General features: G+C 36.2%; 1 protein-coding gene across 1 annotated transcript in view; it reads left to right on the top strand.

Annotated features, from left to right (window-relative positions):
- The window catches only part of LOC122426469 (von Willebrand factor C domain-containing protein 2-like), a 178667-nt gene that overhangs the window by 15650 nt on the left and 138874 nt on the right, over positions 1-24143 (top strand). Inside the window, exon 3 of the mRNA XM_043445442.1 lies at positions 11157-11286. Within this exon, the coding sequence (XP_043301377.1) occupies positions 11157-11286 (130 nt within the window). The remainder of the gene's footprint in view (positions 1-11156; positions 11287-24143) is intronic.

Genomic DNA, 24143 nt, shown 5'->3' with positions numbered 1-24143 from the left:
CTGCAAATCTGTTTTTGGCAAGACTCGGATTGGCAACCCACTCCAGTACTCTTGCCTGGAAAATCCCATGGATGGAGTAGCCTAGTAGGCTACAGTCCATTGGGTAGCGAAGAGTCGGACACGAAAGAGAGACTTCACTTTCACTTTTCACTTTCACGCACTGGAGAAGGAAATGGCAACCCACTCCAGTGTTCTTGCCTGGAGAATCCCAGGGACGGGGGAGCCTGGTGGGCTGCTGTCTATGGGGTCGCACAGAGTTCGACATGACTGAAGCAACTTAGCAGCAGCAGCAGATTAAAGAGTGAAGTTTCATCTCTGTAAATGAGTATCTTAATTATCGAAAAAAAGTTTTTCAATATCATTCTGTCTAATGATAATGAGTGCAAACAGTGCTGCATTTTAGAGATGCAACAGATTGCTCTCAAAACTAAAATAGATATTTTTTACAAATTTAATATTTCAAATAAATATATATTTATATATCATTATAAATAAATTTATATTTGTTTATCATATATAAATATTTATAAATCATTATAGTAGAAATGATTATGTCATGTGTGTGTTAGTTTCTCAGTTGTGTCTGACTCTTTGCGATCCCATGGACTGTAGTCTGCCAGATTCCTCTGTCCATGGAATTCTCCAGGCAAGAATCCTGGAGTGGGTTACCACCTCCTCCAGATTATGCTATAATTTAATAAAAAATAATTTATGATCAATATAATTTGAGAAATATACAGTCACTGAAAATAGATGAAAGGAGAGTAAACAAATAAACCACTGGTCAACTAGAAAGCTAGAATAACAATGAAAGTCATTTACAAAATGCATGATTTACAAGCTTCTTCAAATGTTGTTATTTCCATTTTGTCTCATAAAAATACAGTGAGGAAAACTAGAGGTCTCTTAATATTATATTATTGATTTCATCCTACAAATAAGAAAACCTAGTTTCAAGTGGTTTAAGTAACCTATCCAAGCTAATACAACATTGTTAGATGACAGGACTTAAGCTCCAAATGTGCCTACTCTGCTATCCTATAGCTGAATCCCACTGGGATACCAACAGTGTTCACACGTGACTACACAGCTGAGACTGCTTCTGCTATACTTGCACAAAAGATACACACTAAAGTCAGAACTTTTATCAATAAATTAATCAGTCAATATTTTTTCAATTACAATAACCTCTCATATTATTGCCCATAAGCTATCCCGATATATTTTTGTGGAATACGTTAAAGATAGGAATTAAGCATCAAAAACCACAGCATAAAGTTGAGTAGGAAATTACTGTTTGTACTTAAAATTGGAAATGAATGTTTTATTATAATATTGGCAATCATAAAGCAATTTATTTTACTAATTCTAAATTTCTGTCTCTTTCAAACAAGTAAAATGCATGTTACTAGCAAATGGAAAATGAAAAGATTTCAACTTTTAGATTTCTTAGTCATCTGACTGATATTCCCAATACAAATGGACTTTTGTGTCTATACTCCCATCCTATTGACCCTGAAAAGCCCTGAATTCAGTATCATCCACACAAAGCAAGAAAGCTCGAGTTATCACCCTCTCTCCTTCCTCTTATCATCTCCACTCAGTGTTTCCTGTAGAGTAAAACTGATTGTATTTGTCTCTTACATGATTCTTTCATACTGTACAATTCTAACAGTGATGTATTCGCCCCCACCTGCACATGACCTTGTTTTAATGCTATTATAGATTATGGGCTTTTAACTGATAAACAGTCTGTCGTTTTCAATATCAATAGGAAAGTTTTGAAGTTGTGCAGTTGTTCACTTTTCCCTTGTTGCATAAATGGGTAATAAATGGAACAGCCTTAGCGTGGAGACATACAGGTACTACTCAGAATATTCAGTTCCTTGATAGGGACCTGCCTTGTACTAAAATCACTCTCAATCCAGCTTATCAGTGAAGGACTAGAAGCTGCTGCTTTTCTAGGCTATTTTACAAGTATAATACTTTATCAAAATCTTTATCTTCAACCTACTAGCCTTTGTCTATACCTTTGAGTTCTTCAAAGATCTTAGAGGCAACTAAAGCATCCTTTTCCTGCTTAAATACACACTGATATTTCCTTGTTAAGTGTACATTTGCCTACTTAAAAAAATACATCTGTTATTGCAACTAAAGAGAGATTTTTGCTTACATTCTCCTTATCTATATTTTATTTTTCTCTATGCTATCCCTTATGTTTTCAAAAGGGCTATATTTTATTGTCATAAGACTCCTTGAAAATATCCATATTTTACAAATGGCTCTATACACCAACAGTTTATCAGTATGGGCAGTATATAATTATAGAATTGCCTGTCTTTGATACAAATGCCAAAATATATTTACATTTTTTAGAATTGTTTTAGAACAAAATATTTTAGAGGAAAAAAATCATTAATATGATTCATTGTTGTGTAGCAACTATAATGATCAGTTTTCAAGAATGAGTAAACATTTTTGTACTTGACAATAATTTTAGATGGGGTATACTTCATTAACTGTTTTTGCAGTATTCTTGTGTTTTACATTATCTCAGAGTAAATGCAAATTTACTCTGTAGAAAGATTAATAATTCTGTATTCCATTATAATAGTATCATCAGTTATTCTTGTAATCAATTGATTTAAAAACTCAAAAACTTATTTTTATAGATACCTAGATGGTCAATTTTGCCATTTATTGAGCAAAGGCTAGCTATGGAGTTCATCTTAGTATACCTTACATACATTATCTTATGTATAATACACATTTAATGAATATGCTGAAGGAATAATCTCAAAATTTTATATCATTTCTGAATTTTAGTTTATTACCTACCTAATTTACCATAGCTACATGGGCAAAGCAAAGCTATGTGCACTCATTACAATTGTTTGGCAAAAATTGTTTGTGTTTTCAACAAGCATGAAGTAGTTTTTGACAGACACCATAGAAATAATATTCCATGATATATTATCAAAATACCAACACCTCAGAAAGAATAGCTATTTCAGTCATTACTCAAATGATATAGTCATATACATTTTCTGACCAAAGCAGTTATTAAGAAAAAATCTATGCGTTGGTTTATTTACTCCAAAAGTATTAAAATTCATTAAGAAGTTCCAGCTCTATGTTCATAAATCGATAAGACTTACAACCTCAGTGTTTCAAATATGCTCCAATCAATGGGACAGATCACTGAAGAGACCACTACAATCCCATTAGAACAGTGAGGAGCATTTTTAATCAGTGACACATTGGTCTTATCTCAGATGATTGTGAATTTTGGTTACAATCAATTGGATCCATTGATTTTTTAGGTGACATCGGCCTAATGCAAATTCCTGACTAAGGGAGTGCCTGTGGATGTTAAATACTCTTGTACTCTGTAATTTAATGCATATTTTAATGAAGTGAACAGTCAGACTTCTGACAGGCATCAGCAACTTTGAAATAGAGTCTTCCAAATTTCTCGTACAGTCTGAAAGTAATGAGATTTGTTCCATAAAGTGATGAAATTTATGCCATAAATTATCTCTAAGAGAAGAGTGCTTCTTAAAGCAGAATCATTTCCTTGGTAGAGATCAGATTTTAAATAGTTGTTTAATAAGAAATTTGGGGGAAAGCAGTCTGAACTATGTTCTCTCAGATAATTTTTGCCCATTATCAAGGAAATGGAGTACCACATGGTATCTGAAGGCTGCTATTCTTAGAAGGAAAGCCACTGACGTAGTTAGTGTGCTAAAACTTGGAGCTTAGACTCCATCCCTTCTTTAAGTATATATCCCTTTACTCTTCAACAATATTCACTGACGACTTTCCAGGAATCAAATCTTCTTTCTCAGAGTATTCAGCAAGTGTTTTGTTGGAGTTTGTACCCTAAATCATCCTTTAAGAAAAAGAACACGGGCTTCCTTGGTGGCTCAGTGGTAAAGAATCCACCGGCCAATGTGAGAGATGTAGGTTGGATCCGACTTGGGAAGATCCCACATGCTGCAGACCAACTAAGCCCATGTGCCACAATTAGTAAGCTTGGGCTCTAGAGCCCAGGAGCTGAAACTACTAAGCCCATGCTTAGTAGAGCCATGTTCTGTAACAAGAGAAGTCACTTCCATGAGAAGCCCTTGCACTGCAACTAGAGAGTAGCCCCCACTCTCCACAACTAGAGAAAAACCCGCACAACAATAAAGACCTAGCATGGCCAAAAATAAAAATATAAATAAAATTATTTTTTAAAAAGAAAAAATACATGTTTAAAATGAGGGCCTTTTCTGAAAAATATTTTGTAATATACTAAAACCATTTTGTTTAATAAGTAACCATTAAACTTGACACATTATAAAATGAGGCTAACTTTTTCTTAGGGCCTTTAACAATTCCCCTACATGTATTCTCATCTTAGTTATCATGGTATTTTCTAGTGCAATTAAAGTCTGTAATTGTCAACTTCTAGATAGTCTAGTCAGTGGAGTGCTTGGAGATTGACTTAACTGGTGAGCCACATGATGGATATGATGAATTTCAAATTACCTTTAGAGGGTAAGTTTATGTTCATTGCCATAATGCTGAAGCCCAAATATTTACTTCATGAATCATAATCAGAAAACTTCTTCCCTCAAAGTTCTCATATAATATTTAAATAAAATACAAACATTATTGAATCAGAATCCTATCCATGCATGATAAACAGATGAAACTGCCCAGGTGTACGGTTTAACAAACAAGGAAGCATAGAATATACATAAATAATTGTGTATACGTTAACAGAGATTTCCTCAGTATCTGTTATGTACTAAGACGTCTGCTTGGTGCCAAGAATATAGCAATGAACAATATACTATAAGAAGCTTGTAAACTATGGGGAAGACAGATAAGAATAAATAATTGTAAACAAATCAATAAAATAATTTCATAATCTGATGAGAGCACTGAATGGGCCATGTGTTGGAAAAAGATGTTGGAGAGAGAGTCAGGTAAGAACTCCTCTGAGAGAGGGCCTTTGAAATGACATATAAATGATGAGACTTCAAGAAAAGAAAATAGATTTGTTGCCTTTTTTTTGAGTGATTTATAATGGTCATTTTAACCATTCACAATTACTCTTTATCTCAAGGCTTCTAATCAGAACTTTTCTTCAATGTGTTTCTGACATGATTAATTCTATTAGTTCACAAACCACCAAACCAAGTCCTATAAAACTTTATTGCAACCATATCCTACTTTGAATAAGAGAAATAACCTAAATATTCTTTTAATATAGTCATGTGCTTCCAGTTTTACGCTTTTTAGCTTATTTTTCAGAAAGCCATCACTAGCTAAGTATGCAAGTAAATAATGTTAAATATTTCTTACATATGTGCTTCCCAGTAACTCTGTGAAGTTGGTAATATTGTTATTCTTTTGTTTATTAAAAAACTAAAGCACAGAAAGGCTGTATAATTTGCCCAAGATTCAAAACTAGTAAGTAAAGCATTTTAGAAATGGAGCTCAAATACTAAGGCTATGGAGAATTCACTTTTAACCGCAAATAAAATCAACAAAATGAAACTTTTTTTTTTTTCAATTTTTCCTAATTTAGAGTTCCTCGATTTGTAAGAATGTTATCTTCAGTCTTACCAAGTTAAAATAGTAAGCAGAATCCTGCCGGTTGCCTTGTCACTTTGAATTTGTATAACAAACTTTATAGACTGGGACCATTTCCTCCCAGGTAGTCTACATACAATGCCAGTAACAGTCACCACAGAAAGAATAATGCTGTAAGGTATCGGTGCCTGGACCAAATATCCAGCCTTTCCTCCAGAAAGGATAAGTAAGTCTCATTGTATTCAGATTGCAAAATAAGGGTGTATATTCTAGAAGAAAGGCTTTCCTAATAGCTCAGTGGTAAAGAATCCAACTGCCAATGCATAAGACTTGGTTCAATCCCTGGGTCGGGAAGATGGCCTGAAGAAGGAAATGGTGACCCACTCCAGTATTCTCACCTGGGAAATCCCATGGACGGAGGAGCCTCGTGGGCTACAGTCCATGGAGTCACAAAAGAGTTGATGGCTAAGTGACAAAACAGCGACAGCAACGATCTTCTCTAAATATCCGGAGACGTCTTGGCAAGTCTCCAATAACATGTTCCAATAATCTTATAGTGATGCTAAGTGATAATCACATTAGCTTCAGATTCTCACAAAGAACATATGTGACTGTTTTTCTGGAGTTACTCAGTCCCTCCACTAACCTAAGTTACCAATTCTCAACCTACTTTTTGCATTTTTAAAATCACAAAGCATTCTACTGTTTGCAGGATTCTGGAGTTAGGAATCTCAGCTTCCTAATCTGCATTAGGATCTCAGCTTCAAGGTCTTCAGTGATAAACCATAGTTTAAAGGGTGCATATTGCTTTATTGCCAGGTTTCCATTCTAAAACCAAGGAGGAAGCTTTGAGCTCCAGTCACCTAAACCAAGAGTTAAGAAAGAGTCCCTTTTCATTCTATTAGTTTCAAAATAAATGAATACATCTCTAGGAGGACATCCCTTGAACTCCAGGAATGGCCTGGATAGCATTTGGGTTTGCCACACAAATAATTTTAATCACAGCAGAAACTGTAGATAAAATGTATGGTTTCTGCTTAAACAGATAACATGTTCAAAATAACTAAGATGAAGGCATACACATTCATAATACATACAATATTCAGATCACCTAGTGCAAACATTAAGAAATAAATTTGACCTCTAAACCTAATTTCAATAAAATTTGTGTAAAGGCATATACAGTGAATGTTACTTTATTTTTCAGAACTTTCATTGAAATAAAATGCTCTGTGAGATATGTTAGAAAAAGATTTTCCTTGTATAAAATTTTAGGATGGTGTCATTTAATCATCTTAACTGACCAAATCTCTAATTGACAGAAGCCATGTACTGATCATAATTTCACATGTTCTTCTAAAAGAAAAAAAAGAGCTAGCAAGAATAATTTTTTTTTTCCAAAGTACTTGTTCCAGTGTTCTCTATTCCTCGAAGGATAGCTTTATTGTTTAATCTTTGGTTTTACGGGGGACACTTTCAGATTTAATCTATAGTCTTCACATTGAAGAGCATGATAAAAAGAAATTTGTAATCAGCTCAGTGCTTAAGATGTAAAGATTTATTCAAAGCATCAAACCTTTCAGAGTTTTATGCTGTAAGGTGGGAAGGATTTTTACAGCAATGTAAATAAGTGTGAAGGATTTTTACAGTAATGTTAATGTTAAAGACGCACACTGCCCACTCGTAGGAACTTCTGGCTGTATAAGCAATGACTTTCAAAGTAGGGGTGGTGCAGGAAGTCAAATGAGGCAAGAAAATGATGAGTGAACTGGCAAGCTCAGGAAAGGAAAGAGGCTTAGGGAGGGAGGCTGCAGAGGACAGACGGGGGCTTTAGTGTAAGATCAGTAGATTAAATTTGAGGAGTATTTAGAGGGGCTGGGGACAGGCACATGGAGGCTTGCAATGAGAAGTAGGCTGTAACAGAGGCATTCTTTGAAAAAATGATCAAATAAAAATGTGATGTTTCCAGAGAACAGCATCAAAACATATATATTATCTAGGGTTAAACAGATCACCAGCCCAGGCTGGATGCATGAGACAAGTGCTCGGGCCTGGTGCACTGGGAAGACCCAGAGGAATCGGGTGGAGAGGGAGGTGGGAGGGGGGATCGGGATGGGGAATACATGTAAATCCATGGCTGATTCATGTCAATGTATGACAGAAACCACTACAATATTGTAAAGTAATTAGCCTCCAACTAATAAAAATAAATGAAAAAAAAAAAACCAAAAACAAAAGAACTAACAGGTTTCTTGAAAAGAGATTCTAGGACAGGAAGAGAAACTGGTATGTAAATAAAGCCAGGTTCAGGGAAAAATTGATTAGAAGCTGCCGGTGGCTAGGGTGATATTTTTATTTTTCTAATTAGTGATTCTTGTTATTCAAAAATCCTTTTCAAAAGTCTAGCATCCTCTTATGACAAAGCCTTGTAGTATTAGCTCTTCTTTAGAGTATTTTTCAGGAATCCATTGTGTACACTTCCAGCCACCACTGATTTCAGGCAGAGGCCCTGAGGTCTTTACTGGACCATTATCTGTTATTGCCTCTCCCAGATAATTACCATGAGTGTAGCTACCAGGTTACAAGACTTGAAGATGCCAAAGTCACCAAGAACATGAGCCTCATGGCAAACTATGTCTAGCCTATTACAATTTTCTATAAACTCACATTGGCAGGCAGTTTAAAAGTTCTACTGCTCCGTAATAGTCTATTTACCAACAAACCTAGTTAGTGAAATTCTCTTTCTTAGCAGGAAGTATCTATCCTCTATAAATCCTTCGTTCAGTTGCTAATGGTTATTTTCATGGATCTGATTGGCCTAGAGAGGTGTACAACACACTGGACAAAAAAACTATTCAGATGAGTGTGCACAGAATAAACACCACTTGGCATGACTATATAGCAGCTAGGCTGCCTGAATTCAAACCCTGCCCTTCTCCTACTGCCTACAGGACCTATTGAACCTGCATTGGAAAATCCAGGAGCTCTTTGGGATTTTTAATGCCCAAATCAGTCCACTAGAGTTGCACAGATCAGCCTCTCCTTCAGCAAGAAGGGAACCAGCAGAACAACCACAGCTGTGGAAGGGCAAGGTGCAGAAACAATGCAGCTCCCATTTTCTCTCATGTTAGCAATAAATTCAGACTAAGTCCTTGCTGTACACCAGAAGGCTATGCCAAAGTACTTCTTTGCAACTAATAAAGAAAAGGAGACACCTTCTGACAAGTTTGCTTTGGAATTTAAGATATCACAATGGGACTTGCAAAATAGGAAGCAGTATAGCAGATTGAATATCCATCTCTCACACTGTTTCCTCACTCAGAATTTTCTTCATCAAATAATGTGTTGTAGTAACAAACTTTTCCTTAATTTACTGAGATGATTTGGTAGAGGAGCCCCAGGAATGTTCCAGCCCTTGGGATGATACGGTAGATTTTTCTGGAATACTTAAACACATGGTAAAGAGCTTAACTGTACTCACCAATAAACTAGTTGACAATGCTAAGAGATAGCTATATTTCTTCCATGGATTCTGTGGCTAATTCTATTGTATCTACTAAATTTGAAAGTAAAAAAATTCACTGCAAGCTAAACTCATATGAATGGATTAAAAAAAGTCATGGGATGTAAATACAGTGGAATATTACTCAGCCATAAAAAAGAATGAATTTGAGTCAGCTCTAGTGAGGTAGATGAACCTAGAGCTTATTATACAGAGTGAAGTCATAAAGAGAGAAACAAATATCACATATTAGTGCATATGCACGGAATCTAGAAAAACAGTACTGATGAACCTATTTCAGAGCAAGAATAGAAATGCAGACATAGAGAACAGACTTATGGACCCAGTAGGAGAATGAGAGGGTGGGACAAATTGAGAGAGTAGCCTTGAAATATATACACTACCAAGTATAAAATAGGTAGCTGGTGGGAAGCTGCCATATAACACAGGGAGCTCAGCTTGGTATTCTGTGATGACCTAGTGGGGTGGGATGTGGGTAGGTGGGATGGAGGCTCAAGAGGGAGGGGATATATGTATACTTATGACTGATTCACTGTTGGACAGCAGAAACCAGCACGGTATTATAAAGCAATTATCCTCCAGTTAAAAATAAACAAAAAGAACATTGGCTTCCCTCATAGCTCAGTCAGTCAAGAATCTGCCTACAAGGCAGGAGACCCAGGTTTGATTCCTCAGTCGAGAAGATCTCCTAGAGAAGGAAATGGCAACCCACTCCAGTATTCATGCCTAGAGAATGCCACTGACAGAGGAGCCTGGCAGGCTACAGTCCATGTGCTTGCAAGAGTCAGACCTGACTTAGCAACTAAACCATCACCAATAAAAAGAACATTAAAATGAGAAAGCTAGGCTATCATTCTTCAAATAGAAACCACAGATAAAATTAACTTAAAGTAATTAGTTGAAAGATTTCTACTCTCACAGACTACCTGAGTCAAGATGCATTGATATTTTACCAAGTGTCAAGTTCATAAAGAGACAAGAGCTGACAGGTCTTGTGGACAGTTATCACTGAGACAAAGGCCGTGGACTTGAATGAACACAGTTTTCAAGTGAGTCACTGTGGCAAATAAATTGGAGGCAGAACTTTCCAGGGATAAATGGCTTGTTAGACCTGTATAACTTCTGAGAACTCCAAGTTTTCATTCCAGAATTTTCAACCTCTATTTTATGAGAAGGAAAAACTAGAAAGTATAAAAGATAAGAAAGTCACAGAATGGCCACTGTTTTAGATTATTTGTGGTATAGGAAGTTTCTAGAAAGGAATGAGAAAACCACAAATTCATTCTTGTCTGGTAAGTACTGTGAAGACAAAAATTGGTGTCTACTTCTTAATTTTTTTCTCTAAATGAATCACTGTTCAATTCTACTTTTAGAGTCCTCTGACTCTTAAATAGTGGCTTTTTAAAGTCTGTCCATTTTAGTTCATTCATAAAAGCAAGCAGGCAAGATGAAAGGTATTCAGTAAACCTTCCAAGAGGCAGTACCTGGACATTTGGATCCCAAATGCAATCTCCTCTAAAATTCACATTGGAAAAAAAAAATGCCCTTTAGAACCTAGGTTAGCTTGAAAAGGAGTTTCTGCCAAGGGTAAAGCTGTCCATTTACCATTTTCTCATTTCTCAGTAATCCTTTCTTTGCAGGAAAAAATGACAAATGGAAAAAACTTATTGCACATGTGCCAGTGTCACACCTGTTTACCAGAGGAAGGCATAGCCACCAGTGCATCTGGAAACCAAACCAGGAGGTGACATATTAGCTATCCAAACCTTTCTTTGGAGAGTAGGAACATAAGACATAGGAAACATCATACATGAGCGCTCTGGTTGCTCATGGCAACCTGAGCTGCCCTTGGCAACCCACCAACCCACACACCCTTGGCTAGGGTGTCCAGGTGGCCTTCCATGGGGAAAGAATGATCATACACATGGTAAATGGAGTTAATACAGTAAAGCCAATATAAACACTGATGTTTTATCTTCTGACAGCATATGAATGTGCAAGCATTAAGTTATAGGAGAAAAGGGGCTAATTTTAGATTTGTTCCTAGCCCTCTCCATGTGAATGGTGTCGCTGTGAGCCCAGCAATGAAGTTCACTGTGTTGTAGCAGACTGCGCAGTTCCTGAGTGTGTCAACCCAGTCTATGAACCAGAGCAGTGTTGTCCTGTCTGCAAAAATGGTAAGACCATACTGCATTAGCTTTCAAAGAGGGGTCAGTGCACAATACAGACGCTCCACCACTGCATACCATTCAATGCAGAAGCCCTCTGCGATCTACCTGTGTGATTTTTCAATGTGGGCATGGCCAATTAATATTTGTATCCCACCTTAAAGTGAAAGTAAGCCAGCAATGGGTGACTCGTGAAGTTTTCCATCTGGGGAATTAAAGCTCTTACAAGCTGACTTTGTTGTGCCCCCTATTATTTATTGTCGATTTATAAGGAGAATTTTGGAACGAACGCACTACCATCTTTTTTGTAGTGATTGGATTTCTCTTTCGTGGAGGTTATGAAGCAGTTCCTAGTACATAACCCAGGACAGAGAGAAATATCAATGCCAGGTGTTTTGCTTGGTACATAGACAAGACTTAAAGTTATCAACGAATTACAAAAATCAATTACTCATGCACTTAAGTAGAAATAAGGAAGACTAGAAAGTTTGGAGCTTTTATTCTAGGTCTTTATTGCAATGGAAAAGTACTCTCATAGTAACTACCATGGAGGGGAACTTGGTTTATAAGTTTATGGGTTCCTTCTGGCCCTTATATGATGGAGAGGTTGAAATGATTGTGGCATGCCAATCACCCGAAGTCAAGGTGATGCCACAGAGAAACCTATGTAGTGCTATAAACCCTATAAGGACAACTTACCAACAAACTCAAAATCACACTCTTGCTATGATTTTGATTGTATAGGATCAAAATATGCAATCAGGTATCAATCAAAACATAAACCTTCACTATGTAACATTCTGTCAGTGCCTTTGAATGGCACTAATATCTGCTTGAAAAGGTAGATCCAGCTCTTAATTAAGCTGAGGTCACTCTAGTGTTGAATTCTTACCTTCTTCCTTGGATTAGCAGTTCTCATCTTCCACTGTTACACATTTTTGTCCAGAATCTGGTATTATGTAAACTCACCTACTAATCTTTTCCCTTGCACAGTTATAATTAATAAAACAAACAAACAAACAGGTTATTTAGCCAAAAAAAGAAGCAAAAGCAGTTCTGATTGTTTTTATAATATTCATAGTGTTTTGGCATCTTCTCATGTGACTGATAAAGAAGCCTTATGACATTTCTCAGGCACAATCTTTATTATTTCTCATCATATAAATCTATTGAGTCAAATGTTAAACAGCACATCTGGGTTCTCTTTTTCTTCTTATCCCTCTCATCCAACTGACCTGTGTCATAGTGACCATCACTCTGACATAGAAGATAGACATAAATATACTCCTGAAGTTCAATGTGATCTAATATATGCAAAAGTATAAACTTTAAGACTTTATATTTTTAAAAGGATATTGAAGAAATTGGAAAAGATACAGGGAGGAACAATAAGATGATTTAATGCTTGAAACATAGGACCTATGAGGACAGAATGAAGGAGTTTGCATAATTTGTCCTGGAGAAGAGAAGGCTCCAGGGAGACTTAACTGTCATAAAGTATATGAATGGTTAGTCTAAAGTAGAAGAGCACCTGTTATTTTTCATTTTCTCCAAGGACAGAAGGAAGAAAAAATCAACTTCCTAATCAATCTTTAAAAATAGGATTGACAACTCTTTGACTAAAGACCATTTTTTTTCCAGAAGCAACTGTCTAAACAGGTCCTTGAGGATCTTCTCTGCCCTGGATGGCCCTGGTTGGCTGTGTTTCACATTTAGGGTAAACAAAACTATCCTTATAGTTTAAAATTCACACCTGGACATACTCAAAATACTGGGGGAATTAAAACATATAGACCAAATATTTAGAGTACAGGTTTTAAACCGTCCTAGGTATTCCCCACCCAAACCTATAATATATCCAGAGTTCGTGTTTATGTCAAATGTTAAATTGGCCTCTACAAACTTAGTTACACTGTATTTTATATCACCCAACATTATCCTATATCTCTCTGTCACATGTAAGAGTAGAAATTTGTCCTCAAATGAAACTCCCTTTGTATATTTTGAATATAAAAATGTATAATGAATGAACTTCAACTGTTCAATTCATTAGGTAATCAATTAGTAACACTTCAGGTCACTTCAGCTCAGTTCAGTCTCTCAGTCGTGTCCAACTCTTTGTGACCCCATGAACCACAGCACGCCAGGCCTCCCTGTCCATCACCAACTCCTGAAGTCCACCCAAACCCATATCCACTGAGTTGGTGATGCCACCCAACCATCTCATCCTCTGTCGTCATTTTCTCCTCCTGCCCTCAATCTTTCCCAGAATCAGGGTCTTTTCAAATGAGTCAGATCTTCGCATCAGACGGCCAAAGTATTGCATTTTCAGCTTCAACATCAGTCCTTCCAATGAGCACCCAGGACTGATCTCCTTTAGGATGGACTGGTTGGATCTCCTTGCAGTCTAAGGGACTCTCAAGAGTCTTCTCCAACACCACAGTTCAAAAGCATCAATTCTTCGGCACTCAGCTTTCTTTACGGTCCAACTCTCACATCCATTCATGACTACTGGAAAAACCATAGCCTTGACCACACGGACCTTTGTTGACAAAGTAATGTCTCTGCTTTTTAATATGCTGTCTAGGTTGGTCATAACTTTACTTCCAAGAAGTAAGTGTCTTTTAATTTCATGGCTGCAATCACTATCCACAGTGATTTTGGAGCCCAGAAAAATAAAGCCAGCCACTGTTTCCCCATCTATTTGCCATGAAGTGATGGGACCGGATGCCATGATCTTTGTTTTCTGAATGTTGAAGGTTAAGCCAACTTTTTCACTCTCCTCTTTCACTTTCATCAAGAGGCTCTTTAGCTCTTCTTCACTTTCTGCCATAAGGGTGGTGTCATCTGCATATCTGAGGTTATTGATATTTCTCCAACCAATCTTGATTCCAGCTTGTGCTTCATCCAGCCCAGCGTTTCTCATGATGTGCTCTGCATATAAGTTAAATAAACAGGGTGACAATATACAGCCTTGACGTACTCCTTTTCCCATTTGGAACCAGTCTGTTGTTCCATGTCCAGTTCTAATTGTTGCTTCCTGATCTGCATACAGGTTTCTCAAGAGGCAAGTCAGGTGGTCTGGTATTCCCATCTCTTTCACAATCTTCCACAGTTTATTGTGATCCACACTGTCAAAGGCTTTGGCATTGTCAATAAAGCAGAAATAGATGTTTTTCTGGAACTCTCTTGCTTTTTCGATGATCCAGCGGATGTTGGCAATTTGATCTCTGATTCCTCTGCCTTTCCTAAAACCAGCTTGAACATCTGGAAGTTCACAGTTCACATATTGCTGAAGCCTGGCTTGGAGAATTTTGAGCATTACTTTATTAGCGTGTGAGATGAGTGCAATTTGTGCGGTAGTTTGAGCATTCTTTGGCATTGCCTTTCTTTGGGATTGGAATGAAAACTGACCTTTTCCAGTCCTGTGGCCACTGCTGATTTTTCCAAATTTGTTGGCATATTGAGTGAAGCACTTTCACAGCATCATCTTTCAGGATTTGAAATAGCTCAACTGGAATTCCATCACTCTACTAGCGTTGTTTGTAGTGATGCTTCCTAAGGCCCACTTTACTTCACATTCCAGGATGTCTGGCTCTAGATGAGTGTGAATGATCGCACCATCGTGATTATCTGGGTCGTGAAGATCTTATTTATACAGTTCTTCTGTGTATTCTTGCCACCTCTTCTTAATATCTTCTGCTTCTGTTAGGTCCCTACCATTTCTGTCCTTTATTGTCTCCATCTTTGCATGAAATGTTCCCTCAGTATCTCTAATTTTCTTGAGATCTCTAGTCTTTCCCATTCTGTTGTTTTCCTCTATTTCTTTGCATTGATGACTGGGGAAGGCTTTCTTATCTCTCCTTGTTATTCTTTGGAACTCTGCATTCAAATGGGTATATCTTTCCTTTTCTCCTTTGCGTTTCACTTCTCTTCTTTTCTCAGCTATTTGTAAGGCCTCCTCAGACAACCATTTTGCCTTTTTGCATTTCTTTTTCTTAGGGATGGTCTTGATCCCTGCCTCCTGTACAATGCCACGAACCTCCATCCATAGTTCTTCAGGCACTCTGTCTATCAGATCTAATCCCTTGAATCTATTTTTCACTTCCATTGTATAATCATAGGGATTTGATTTAAGTCATACCTGAATAGCCTAATGGTTTTCCCTACTTTCTTCAACTTAAGTCTGAATTTGGCAATAAGGAATTCATGATCTGAGCCACAGTCAGCTCCCAGTCTTGTTTTTGCTGTTTAGAGCTTCTCCATCTTTGGCTGCAAAGAATATACTCAATCTGATTTCTAGTATACCAGTGGTACCAGTATTTTTGAGCAAACAGACTGAGCCCCGAGGTTTGCTTGCTGTCATTCTTAGTCCAGTAGATGGAACCAGATGACCTAGGTGTAGAAGAGCCAAAGGGGTGATACGTGTGTACTATAAGTGAGTATAACTAGAACAATTTCTTAAATTTTCAACACATAATAAGACTATCTTATTCCAAATGACAAGGTTCATTTGCCCAGCATCGTGTGAACTATTTTTAAGGTATGATACTATTTTCTTATATTGAAAAACAACAAGAAGAAGATAAAAATCTACCCTATGGATTCAATGTATAGGCTGTATATCCTAATTTGTAAACAGCCCTATAACATTTTCTACATTATCTTAAATCTTCAAAAATGCTGAAAAAATTTAACTTGCATAAATGCCAACTATCTTGGCTGCTAAATACTTTCTTTCTACATGCTAAGATTGATCTTTCCGCCTTCCTGATTTATAACTTGCCAAGAGCAAGAGGCATTAAAACTATAAAATGAAAGTTTAAAGCAATATAATCTACTACAAACAATATTCAGTTAATATCAAAATCTTTGTTCTCAGATTAAGACCAAGAAAAAAAGTAAGTAGAGTGATATATATGTAGGTAAATGAAGTTTTCCCAGAAAAGAGTAAAATGTAGCAATTGCCTTTAAAAATAAATATTTTTAATATTGTACATGCAAGGTAATCTGATCCCTAGATAAATAATGATAGTCTCTTTAGTCTCTGTAATATGTAATTTGTAAGAATAAATATAAAGTAATATACTTCTAAAACTTTTCTCTAATGATGTAAAAAATATTTTTTAATTTCTTGGCCTCCATGTTTCCTTGTCTCAATTCCTGTCTCTCAATGAGTCTTCCCTGGTGTCTCAGACAGTAGAGAATCCACCTGCAATGCAGGAGACCTGGGTTCAATCCCTGGGTCGGAAGATGCCCTGGAAAAGGGAACGCCAACCCACTCCAGTATTCTTGCCTGGAAAATCCTATAGAGAGGAGTCTGGCAGGCTGCAGCCCATGGGGTTGCAAAAAATCAGACACGACTAAGCGACTAACATTCGGTGTTTACCTCAAGCAAGATTTTCCAGTGGCTAACAATGAGTACAGCCAATCCACAAAATATACCCCGTTCTTACTAAAGTTAGGTTCGCACCAAGAAGACTATCAATTTAGTCTGAGCAAAATAGAAACATTAAGGAAATATGTGAATAGTTGGGCTTACACAAAACAGGAGGAGAAAGAGGAAAGTAATTTTTTGGGGGGAGGATTACAGTGATTGATGTAGGAATTTATTGTTTTAAAAAATTTTATTAATCATTTGCTTCTCCCTCCTCTATACATCTTTATGAACTTACAATCTAAATACTTCCCTGAAAGATATAACATTTCTAGACTGTTTTTCTTCCACCAAGACTCTGACTTTGGCCTGTCTTTCAGCTCCAGTCCTTTCCATGGGAATTAATATTCTTTATGTTTTCTGTTTTTATAATATGAAAAATAGATTAGCACAGCATCTACATAAAGAAATTATTTCTATTTTGGAGAATCATATAAATATTTCAAATATTTGGTAACTGACCATTCATTTGACTAGTAAAGTATTTGGGCATTAGATCATCCAAATGACTAACTGCATTTTTTATATTTCATCTGCCAACATGTCAGTGAGTTTTCTGTGCTTTTTGCTGAGATAAATAGTCAGTCATATTCATGATTTGGAAGAAAAAGTCACTTCATGAAAAACAAATAGACAGGAAACACCCTCCATAAACATTAAATAAGTTTTCATATCCTTTTCAACTAAACTGAATTTGTTATAAGCCCTATTCAGATATTTAATTTCATATCCCTTACTGTCTTCCAGTTCAGTAGTGATACAAATAAAGAAGGAAATAGACTAGCTGAAAGGTAAACGGAAAGAAGACAGCAAAGGGATGGGCAGTGTACAAATAAGATAAAGGACTTTGGAGCCATCCAATGCCTTCTAAAGGTACTTGGCTAAAATGGTGCTATGTATCAACACATACAATGTTAATATTCCTAATAAACAAAGAGCTCCTTGAGATAAATAAGAGAGAAAAACAATTCCACATGGAAGAAAACAGGCAAAGGGTATACAAAGAAAATTCACAGGAGAAGAAAACCAACTGTCTAGTAAATATACGAAAACACACAAACCTCACAACGGATCAGGGTGATAGCAATTAAAACAATGAGATACCACTATTGTGTTGATAATAACTTGAGACTGATGATACCTCAAATCAACAAAGATACCAAGAGCTGAGAAAATGCTGGAACAACTTTTAAGAAGGCACTATCAAAATGTTCATGTAATTTGAAGTTAATAGTTCCACTTTTTGTACTTCATCCAACATTTATGAACTAAATTTCCACTGCATTTTAAGAGCTTAAATGTGGGAGAAATGTAATAATACTTCAATGGAATAATAAAAGTATATTGCAGCCTGATGTTTTCCACTACTGTGTAAAATAAACAAGGAGTGTAAGAGCAGACTACCCATTTTTTATTGATAATATAGTATTGTAGTCTATATATAATATATACATTTTAAGGGATATATTTAAACATCTCAATTTTTAACTGATACACAATTTTAAATAGATAAATATTAAATTTGTATGTACATAAAGAGCCAAGTGTGGATACACGATAGATTATTAGCAGTGATTCAATGACTGCTTTTAGGGAGTAAAAGTGTGAAGGTAGATGTGGGAGAGACAAGAGTTAACCTCTTTAAAATATTAAATCTTAACAAATTGAGAGTAAAACCAGCAGAAAAGTACACAAACAGGCAGTTCACAAGCAAAATATAAACGTTCAAAAAATATAAAAACTATTCAGGCTCACTAACAAATTAGATTTTTGTTTTTTAAACCCTTTGTTATCTTTGTATGTAGCATAGGAAAAGTTCTGTAACAATATACACCAAATTTTTAACAGTGATCCAGTGATCAAAAGAGTAATTAAAGGATGGGGATCAAACCCATTTCTCCTGCATCTCCTGCAATGCAGGCAGATCCATTACCGCTGAGCCACAGGAGAAGCCCATCTATATATAAAGATGACTAAAACATTTAATAAATTAAGACTAAGGGTATATATTAAAATACATTTACCTCAGCCCTAAAAGAGAGAATCATGCTTAATACATAAACATTAATAAGCTCAGGAACAAGACAAAGCTCTACACTATTACTGAAAATTCAAATAGATAGTAGACATGAACTAGCTAATATAATCAGAAAAGAAATAAGTCAGAGGAAAAAAGTCAGGAGACAGAATGTCTATCATTTGCATATGAGAATATACTTGAAAAATCCAAGAAAATAGACTAAAAACTGATGTAAAGAAAATTTAGTAAGACAGTAGAGAAAAAAATGTGAGAGTACAGATCTCTCTGGGCTTCCCAGTTGACACAATGGTAAAGAATCTGCCCACATTGCAGGAGATGCATGTTCGATCCCCGGGTTAGAAGATCCCCTGGAGGAGGAAATGGCTACCCACTCCAGTCTTCTTACCTGGGAAATCCCATGGACAGAGGAGCCTTGTGGGCTACCGTCCACAGGATCATGTAAGAGTCAGACACAGCTTAACGAGTACACAACAACAATAACAAAACATTGTTAATGATGTATAATATATTTAGCTTCCATTTGCCATTATGTTTTTTAATCTCATATAATACATTTTTAAGCTTTAATTTCAAATGGCTCAAAATTGTGAAAGTAATGGATAACAGTGATATCTACTTAGAATCAACAGATACAAGGTGGCTTAAAAACATTAAAATAAATATTAATCTGTGGGGGAGATATATATATATGTGTATATATATATGTATAATATGAAAGTTTAAAAACTCACATCTTATAAAGAGCTATTTTTAAATATAATAAGACAATTTAAATATAAATTTTAAATGATGACTAATTTCTAAGTGTGAAAACTGAAATTTGTTAGAATGCTATTTCTCTAAAGATAAGTGTAAGTCTATCAAATTTTCCATGTGATGTAATTTTCTTTTGTAAGTTGTCAAAAGTTGGAAAATTTTAAGTACATGAATGTATTTGGGAAGCTTGGGAAATTCAATCTATCAGATATATTAAAATAATATGTAAAGGTATAATAGTTTTAAACAGTGTGATAGTGGAACAAAAATAGATAAATATAACAGAAAATCAGAAAGTAATTCACATTTGCATTACAATTTAACATACTTATCATGTGACATCCAAGCATCTGATGAAAGAATATATTATTCTAAAAATATAAAAGTTAATAAATTTTTAGAAAAGTGAAATTACATTCCATTACTACCCATTATACAAAAATAACTATCAGTTGGGTTAAAAACCTTAATCTAAAAAATGTGATCATAAAGGGATTTTTTTTAATCTAAACATCAATTTACTCTTAGGACAGGAATGGTCTTCCTAAACATAAATGCAAATAAGGACTTTATAAAAGGAAAAATTAAAATGGTGTATATCTCTGAACAGTAGGCTAATAAATGATTTTACTTTCTTTCCTTTGCTAGTCCATAGTTCCTAAATTTCCTGTAACAAACATTTATGATTCCTATGGTTTAAAATTACCATTTAAAAGAGTTTTATGATTAATAACACACCTCTTATTAGAGATTGCACTGTTATTCTTTGTTATAACTTCTACTCCATAATTAATGAACCAACTAATAATTCCACCACTTGACTTTCAACTCCTTTAACTATGAGATTCTTTGTAAAGAATTTGGAAAACATTGCCCATTTTATGTACTTATTAGGATTAAAATATTCACTTAAGTCTATCCATTTACATCTTCATGAAGCTATTTTGCAAGTCAGCCTTTTAAATGTGAAAATTAGTCTTTCACCTCAATTTGATATTTTCTCACTTTCTCTTAGGTAGACACTAACAAGTGAACAGAGACATTAAACAAACACACTGAAGATGAAAAATTTCCTGGCACTTGCACATATCCATTGGCTACAGAGTCTCTGAAATATTTCATGATGAAAGCACATCCTATGAAGGGCAGTTTCAAAGTCTGCATTTCATTGACTCCATAACTGAAAGTCAGAATTATCATATTCCTATAGAGTAGATGTCAAAACAGAGTAATTATAAACAGACATTTTAATGAGCTACAAACAATAATTTCCCATTGCTTTCACAAAACCTACTCCAAAATATGAAAGGAAATATTTATATTTATGTTGTCTAAAGCCAACAGGATTCCCTCTTAATTCATCAGCAAATTAGAATTCAAAGAGACTATTTTACAATGTTGACACAATGAAAATTAATGCTACATTCATTTCCTGCTAATAACATCTCTTCTTTAATTATCAGGGCTACCCAGTCCTTCAGAAAATGAAAGGAAGAAGGTCAACATATGCAAAAATGAGAAGTTTTTCTCTGTGTTTTCTCCTCAAAATACAGAAAATGCATAGGGACTATTTTTTCTCCATGTAAACATTTGGAATGTTAGGTCTGTTCCTCCCACAAAGCTCACAGTTAAGCACACATTAAGAAGTAGAACTCACTCCTTGGAGTGCCATGTAATACTTTGATGTCCAGGGTATCACTCCCCAGGGCATCTGAGGGACGGGAGGAAGGGTAATGCGTATTCTTATACTGAATATCTTGTTCTCACACATTCAGATAACCTTAAAGATAATCTAGTTCAAGAACAGTAGCTTGGCAGAGTGCTGAATATAGCTCCCAGAACTACCCATGCATTCTATTCTTTTTTTTTATCTTTAATATTTACTTTATTGGATTTTTTCTTTCAATTCTTAATCCCACCTTCCCTCTCATTCGTGAGAGAATGTTTTTGTAGAACAGTGCTGACTTCTAGGATTGTATACAGTAATCTCTAACAAAACACCTCTCAACTGTGAATGATGGCAAAGGGGCAATGGGGATCACTAACAGGTTCCTTGGGAGTTGGATTTGATTCTAGGAGTAATTAAGTGAATGAGGTCTGACAAGGAAGCCAAGACATTCAGTCCTGCCAAGTCTTTTCTAAGGGAGACTTGAGTCACTGGCCATGACGGGAACTACACAAGGGATCATGTCAGGAGTGTGGAACCACCGGTCCATAATGACTCCCAAGTTCTCCCTCACACAGCCCAGACAGCCGTGTAGCTCTCAGAAGCCCCCAGAGACCAGTGGGTCACTGCTGATGATGAAGGGAGAGTTTCCCTTTATCCAAACCTCCTTTCTGAGGTCAAGGCGTTAGAAGTCCCTCCTTCACCTCAAGTCTTTGCCATATAGAAGTTCAGGCTTTTCACACACAGAGCAAGCTGTATTTGGCCCCACCCCCTTCCCCCTTCACTAATTAATGTAACCCTGTGCAGTCAGACAAAAATAAAACAGAGTTGCCATGCAAATAGCTTTCCTTGACCTGCTTTGAATCTGAATGTCTTCAAAAGCACCTGGCAAGATGAGCCTAGAGGGCCTTCAGGAAGGTATAAATTACTTTAACTTCCACAGAAGTTTCAGAGATCTGAAGCAAGGGCATCTAACAGACTCATCTCTGAGGCACAGATTCCCTTTCTTACAGATAAGACCAAACTTCTTGAGCTTCTACATCCCATAGCACTGGTAAAGAAGGGATCCAGAACTCTGGGTCCTCCTGAAAACATCCTGACACTTTCCTAGCCAGCAGTCACAGCCTCACCCTCCTCGTCAGCTTGAGACACTTAGGACTGATTTCTTCCTGCTTAACTCAGACCTCGCCAGGAGCTCAGGACCACCAGGACACCCCTCATGCCCAGGGCTCTGATCTCCATATGTGCTATGAGCTCTGAGGTAACACCCCAGATCACCACTTTGCAGTCTTGGCCACTGCTTTCTCCTTCTCCATCACACCAACTGCCCCCTTGAATGGTATATATTTTACTTATTTCACTGCTTATCACCCCTGCTCACAGAAGTACAAAGATCATGCAAAAATTTTTGTCTGTTTTGTTCACTGTTGTTTTCCCACTACCTACAACACATTGTAGGTGCAAATATATGTTTGTGAATCAATGAATGAATGTACACCCATATTGTGCTTTTGGAAAAGCCAAAATTAAGAAAATTCTTTGAGTTCTTTTAACTTCTCTTTTGAAAATTATCAGTCTTCTACTTCATAGAGAAAAGCTCTTAAATGGAGAGTTTAGGAAGCATTGTGTGATGGGAAGGAGGGTGTTTTTTCTAATCAAGTTTGCTTTCATTTTCCAGTGGGATTCGTGGTACATATATTGTTGGAAGGCATTTCAAGGTGATCTAGTAGAGACAGGCTGGTTGCCAGGGGAAATTGAGTCAAGCTTGATATTTTACTACTTTATGACCTTTCTATGGATACCTAGATCTTCTTTTTTCTTAAAAAACGACTGCATGTAACAAATGACTGCATGTTCATATGCTTCATATGTTCATATGTTAATGCTAAAGCATTAATGTAATGCTTTAGCCAGTATTACCTATAATGATACATTTTATCTAACAATAGGGATTGGACTGGTTACCAGTTAAGGAAGCCACTAGCATTGACTGAATTTGTGATTTGTCAATATTTGGCAAACAGACTCAGAAAATGGGACTTGAGAGTGGGACAGAGGGAGCACTGATTGCAGGCAAGAATATTTAATTATTGATTAAATAATAATTTCAATAATTATTATAATGATTTATAGTATAGATTGTATAATTATATTAATTTATAATCATTTTAAACAATTAATAGTTGTTGATTAAATAACATTAAATCCACTGCAACCAAAAAAGATGATTATCAGAAATATGGTATAAAACAGGGGCAAAGGAAACTTGCTAACCAATACCTTTTCTGGCATACAGTGATGGGGAAATCTCTCCAAGGATGGCTGTGGCTGAGGTAGAAAGCCCTTGCAGAAAGACCTCTGATATTTAAATGTAGCTCTGAGCTGCTTCAAATCAATCTATCAGAAATGTTAAACCTCTTTTGAAACATATTTATGGTTGGATGCCCCTCAATTGAGAAAAGGAAAATGGGAAGTTCCTGCATGCATACTCATTTTGCTTACACGAGCTTCATTTGTACAAGGTGATGGTACAGAGCAGCCATAAATGTGGCTGCTTGTCAGGGTAGATAACCAGCCACGCCTGAGTCCTCTCTTCCTTTCACCCGTACTTTTATGCATTCTGCAGAAAGCTCCATAAAGCCACACACCTGCCTTCTGGATGGCTAAGCTCAGTTAGTTTCCAATGTCATTAAATAACAAAATACTTGGCAGTGTTGTATCCAAATCTTGAAAACCTGCCTCATTCCAACATACTGTGTGAGAATTTAAAATAGGGGTAAGATGGCAGGCACTAGGGGCTGATGTCCTATGTTCATTTTTTTAAATTTAATTTTTTAACTTTTTATTGTGTATTGGAGTATAGCTGATTAACAATGTTGTGACAGTTTTAGGTACACAGCAGAGTGGCTAAGCCATAGGTATACGTGTATCCATTCTCCCCCAAACTCCCCTCCCATCCAGGCTGC

This window comes from Cervus canadensis, chromosome 24, assembly GCF_019320065.1.
Source record: "Cervus canadensis isolate Bull #8, Minnesota chromosome 24, ASM1932006v1, whole genome shotgun sequence".
Classification (NCBI taxonomy): Eukaryota; Metazoa; Chordata; class Mammalia; order Artiodactyla; family Cervidae; genus Cervus; species Cervus canadensis.
This window is presented reverse-complemented; position numbering and strand designations above follow the sequence as displayed.